At 35.9% G+C, this 5388-nt stretch overlaps 1 protein-coding gene across 1 annotated transcript; it reads left to right on the plus strand.

Annotated features, from left to right (window-relative positions):
* Positions 1 to 3157: 3157 nt before the first annotated feature.
* On the plus strand, positions 3158 to 4868 carry LOC131434917 (sodium channel protein Nach-like). The gene is made up of 6 exons (XM_058602201.1): positions 3158 to 3264; positions 3331 to 3892; positions 3952 to 4234; positions 4293 to 4346; positions 4408 to 4587; positions 4646 to 4868. The coding sequence occupies exons 1-6, from the start codon at positions 3158 to 3160 to the stop codon at positions 4771 to 4773; spliced, it is 1314 nt and encodes a 437-aa protein (XP_058458184.1). The 3' UTR covers positions 4774 to 4868.
* The last annotated feature ends 520 nt before the right edge of the window (positions 4869 to 5388 follow it).

The following is a 5388-nucleotide window of genomic DNA, read 5'->3' on the forward strand; positions in this document are numbered from 1 at the left end:
GAAACGCAGATTTAATTTAGTTTCGTTTGCAAGAGTTGGATTTATAAAGGGATGAATTGAAAAAGCACAGTCTGGAAAAAACAAACAAATCGTAGTATGCAGATAATTTGTACCATTAGTAACTCATGTGACGTTGATTAAAACCAAAGGTTAAGTTCACGATTTTCAATGCAAAGATTGCTTATATATCAGGGAATGACTGGGAGGAATTATCCGTTATTAATATATAACGATTGTCGTTGTGCTGAATTTTCTTTTCTCAAATAAACACAGATTTTTGAAATCGATCACAGACTGCCAAAAAGACTTTAAAAGTCTTCTGTTTGCTACACGGAAAATAAAAACTATCTATTATTTGATTTCTTTTTACTTAATTTTGAGTTCTTTTGAAACTTTTCTTTCATTCGCTCCTTCCATTGTTGTCAAAAGTTTCGTTCTTTAAGCTAAAATTAAGTAAGCTGTATCAACCTGAAATTGAGTTAATACTCAACTGTAGAGTAAATATAACTTACTATTGAGTAGATAAGTATTTTTTTCGTTCCTTACGGAAACTACCTAGAGCCACTTTACCTAAAATTAGGTTATTGAACGGAACCCTCTAATACTTAACAAATTGTATTGATACTTTGTTTCAAATTTATGTAAACAACTAGAAACTTGTTCAGTAAAGAGTTTATTACGCAGGAATCACGGTTAATCTAGTCTGAGTAGATTCGAACATGCCGGTCGACTTCTGGTGAAACCCTCAACGAGTGACTACGTTGTATCGTGTTAGTACTTTTCATCCGCACTTTGGCGACACCACGATGTCACGCAGCGAGGTTTTCACTTGTAGTCCATTGTCCATTCACCGTATCATAAACGAAAATTAGCTGGCAATATAGCCCAAGTTGCTGTGTCATCAATCGATGTCATCTCAAGTGAGGTAACACTAACCTGAAGTGAAGAAGAAAAAGAAGAATATGCCGGTCTAGGTATGGGTTTTGTTTGTTTGATGTTCAACGAAATTTTATGTAATTTTAATGAAAATTGTATAGCATCTATTTTAATGAAAATTGCATAGAATCTAGCATAACAATTAGGGTTCAATTAGTCAATAATCGTGAATGTTTGGTCTATTTCTGACAATAATTTATGGGCTCGTTTTTGACACCAATTTATTCAGATAGATTTGAGTAGTTCACGAAAATATGCTTTCGCTTTTACGTCACACATTCGACGACATTTCTCAAGCCAAGCGTTTCAGTGATAGCACATTCATACACTTATACCATTATATCACCGGAACCGTAAGTGACAGCCATTTGAACTTCAAACCTGCCCGGGTTGGCGGTTCAATGCATAGAGCGCTGGTCTTACAAGCCTGTTGTCGTATGTAAGGATTCTTAGTGTCAGTAGAATCGGTGCCATGCAACGATTCTGTACGATAAGAATCGGCTGCAAAGTCTGTTGAAACAGAAAGGCCCAATTCTACAAAAGGAATGTAATGCCATGACTTTACTTGACCTATTTAATGAACACATAGTAGCATTAAAATCAGCCTAAGTTTTTTGAAACTGGTTTAGCTATCTTCAAGTAGCTCCTACACGACCTTAAGTTTATCGAAATCAGCTCTGCCATCTCTGAGAAAATAGAGCGGTAAAACAACGCATTTTGTCGGTTACGTCACTTATACCATTATATCTCCGGAACCAGAAGTCACAGTAATTTGATCTTCAAACTTGATCAATGACCCAATAGTAGCTTTCATACGGGTCTGTCAAGATCGGTGCAGCCATCTTTGAGAAAATAGAGTTGTAAAGAAGTTCGTTGAAAGATGCACGCATATACACGCACAGACAGACATTTTCCGATCTCGTAGAGCTGAGTTGAATGTTATAACACTATGGGTCTCCGAAGCTCCTGTGTAAATCCGTCATTCTGCAGGATTATCGAACACGTTCTGTGAGACATTTAATCTTACATCTGACCTTAAATAGAACCAATAATCGAATAACAGTATTTTCACATCCTAACAAACGGTTGCTGTGATGATGCACCGATTAGTAACGGTCATCGAATGTGTATAGCATGTGATCACGTGGTATCGCAATATGAATGATAATTTACAACCACACATCTTCTCCCATCTCCAAATAAAGATTATGCTATGGATTATTGATCTGTTTCTTTTTCAAGTAGAAGCAATGGTTCGTTTGATTCTATTAGGCATTGGATTTCCTTGCGGAATAATTCCTTAGTCATATTACTATCATAATTAGTTCCGTTATCATAAAGTCATATACAGCTCCGTTCGAAAGTAGTTTTTTCCAACCATTCTATTACCTTTCTGTTGAGAAAGGCAATAATAGATTGTAATTAGTTTTCAATGATATGAAGCATTCTCCTATCAGACCGCAATTTTTTTTAAAGAAACTTAATATTACGATTCATAGCGACTAGATCCGAACTCGTGTCAAAACCATTGAAAAATGTTGACTATTCCATATTTCATAAACTTCCATTACTTCAATCTGTTACTCTGCGAGTTTATCTCTGTTTTTTTTTATTATTTTCAAGTTTTCGGTTATGCTTGTCAATTAAATTGAAAACTGTGGATATGACTCAATGTTTGCACTTTTATTTCAATTTATTTTTAATTTTCCAGTTCGACCATGGTATTCTCAAAAATATCATAAAAGAGATTTGATCTCAACGGTTATGAGCAAATTAATTACGTATCGTAATGGACTTTACCGATTCATACAGTATCAATAGGAGAATAGGATGTTATATGCCTATAGATTTGTGTGCATGTAACCCTTCTCATTTTGTAGCATGTTAAAAGTCATAAACTAAATTTGGTTGGAATATTTTATGCGTCCATAGCATAGCACAACTTCAGAGAGAAAATTTTTCACAGATATGTAAGAATCCAATAAATTTCTATTCCACTTCTAATAGCAGTAGAGAATGAACATAACGAATCTGAATTAGTGTTCAGTTTAGCTGGAAACCACTTCATAGCTTTATTACTAATGACCGAAAAGATAATCATGCCATACCATTCACTACAGCGAGTAGTTCTAAACAATAAGATACAATTTCTAGTGATTGATTTCCGGATAGTGATATAAAAGCATGCCAGTACGTCAAATGAGCACAGTAAGCAGTGACAATGGCGTACCAATTCTACATCACCAAGTTCATTAGCCGTGTCCTCGAGAGAAATACTATGCATGGGGTGTTCCATTTGACAAACCCCAAAAGCAGTTTAGCCGAAAAGTAGCAAACAGATCCGTTTCAGATTGTTGGTTTTTTGTTAACGGTGTTGTTCCGATTTGTTTCCAGAATATCGTGGGTTCTTGTCATCTCATCAGTGGTCATCTGTTCGATATATCTGTTGACGTTATTCTGGATTCGCTATCTTACCAATCCAACAGTGATTTCGTTAGATCGGAACTATCACGAATGGAACACCACTTTTCCCAGTCTTACAGTTTGTTTTCACGACCGGCTGAATACAACAGCCCGGGATATGTTGATTGATCAGGTCAAACCGGAAAATCCACAAAAGTTTGAACAATTTCTTGCAAGACTGGTCGAAGCTAATATTTTTCGGCTTGAAACGCTTGTCGAATTCGAAGAATACAGTGATATGGATCTCAAAGCTGTCCTCAATCAAATCACCAACTTTGTAGATACGAAAGTAATGCTAGATAATGGTATTACAGGAAAACTTTTCCGAGTTATAACAGAGTTGGGAATTTGCTATACCTTTAATTCTGACATGGTTCGTTTCACATCTGCTGAGGAGTTGGAAGAAGAAGATCTGCCTACAGATTTGATCCAGATCAGTGCTACTGAACGAGACATAATGGCATCTTTGGGTAACCTTACCTCAAACGGAAACGTAAGTTTATTGATTCAGCATTTTTGAATAAACATCTGGAAACGTTTTCTATCTGGCAGATCTATTACCACGGTCCGTACGAGATTCCGTCATACCTGAAGAAATTAATAGTGACACTGGCAACAAATGCATTTCTTACTATTACATTCAAACCGGTAATCATAACTGCCGATTCTACCATTCAGGATCTATACGTACAACAGCGCAGATGTCGTTTTTCACACGAATCCAATTTGGAATTTTATCCAAATTACTACTCGCACAGTTTATGTTTACTCGATTGCAGATTGCGGCTTTTTCTTGATCATTGTAGTTGTCTGCCATATTTCTATAATGTCAATGGTTTGTTATATGTCTTGAGAATGCAAACGTTTGTGTTTAAATAGTATCAGCCTTTCAGCTCAAGTTCCTGTTTGTCGACCTAAAGAGTTACAGTGTATAGTTGATCACCTTGGTAAGCTAAATGATATTATATGAAATTCGATTAGTACCCAAGTAAATGGCTCCAATTTCAGGTGAAATTCGTCGAAGTCTATCTTCATGTGGGTGTCTGAAAGACTGCAATACGATTAGTTTTACTCTACAACATTTTGTAATGTTTGATTGGTTCAATGACCCATTAATTAAATGGGATATAGAGGTTCCGAAAGTTCGATACAGTAGACGAATTATATTTGGATTTGTGGATGCTATGAGTAGGTGAACGACATCTATGATATATATTGATTGATAGTATCCATAATGTTTTTTCAGCTTCAACTGGTAGTATTTTCGGATTATTCTTCGGTGCAAGTGTCATTACATTGATTGAATTGTTTTACTCAGTTGTAAAAAATGCTTTCCAGTCTTCTATCACACTTCAGACTATGGTATTTTTTTAATTTTAATGGTATACCGAAGGAATATTCGAAAAAGATTTTCAAAAAAGGCAATAAAATAAAGAAAGTGAGAATTAACGAACGCCCAACGTATTGGAACTGAGATCTATATCTAGCACTCGGGGTCTACTTAACATGTATGTAAAAGTTTAAAAAATCTCCATGTATTAGAGATTTTGCATGTTTTGTGAAAAAAATTTCCATTGTATTCTAGTGCTAATCTGCACATTGGTAAATTTCACACTTATGCATGTTAATTACATTGAAATGATTATTGACAAATAACGAAGTAGTCTTTTTGATCACACAATAATTCGATCGGACGGTTCTACCCAGTAAATCCGAACATCGGACGCATCGTGCAAGAAAGCTTTTGATTGCGTTTTGAGCTTACATAGTGTATCGGTAGAATAAAAGAGTGAAGAAATACCAAAGCAGAGAGCGAATGTCCTGATTGTCAGGGGATGGGATATATCGGGGTTGGATTTCCAACTCCGAACATAGGGTTAGAGTTTTTCTGGCCCCAAGAGGCGAATGACCTTAAGGTTAAAGCCTCTATGATCGAAACAAAAGAATGTATTTCACACCCTATCCGGGAGACGTTGGCTCGAAAATGCC

The sequence above is a fragment of the Malaya genurostris genome, chromosome 3 (genome assembly GCF_030247185.1).
Source record: "Malaya genurostris strain Urasoe2022 chromosome 3, Malgen_1.1, whole genome shotgun sequence".
Taxonomy (NCBI): domain Eukaryota; kingdom Metazoa; phylum Arthropoda; class Insecta; order Diptera; family Culicidae; genus Malaya; species Malaya genurostris.

Excerpts from the sequence above, each read along its gene's own strand:
- LOC131434917 (XM_058602201.1), top strand. The coding sequence starts at position 3,158 with ATGGCGTACCAATTCTACATCACCAAGTTCATTAGCCGTGTCCTCGAG. Across the intron at positions 3,265-3,330 it reads AAAAGCAGTTTAGCCGAAAA|AATATCGTGGGTTCTTGTCA; the intron begins GTAGCAAACAGA and ends ATTTGTTTCCAG. Across the intron at positions 3,893-3,951 it reads ACCTTACCTCAAACGGAAAC|ATCTATTACCACGGTCCGTA; the intron begins GTAAGTTTATTG and ends TCTATCTGGCAG.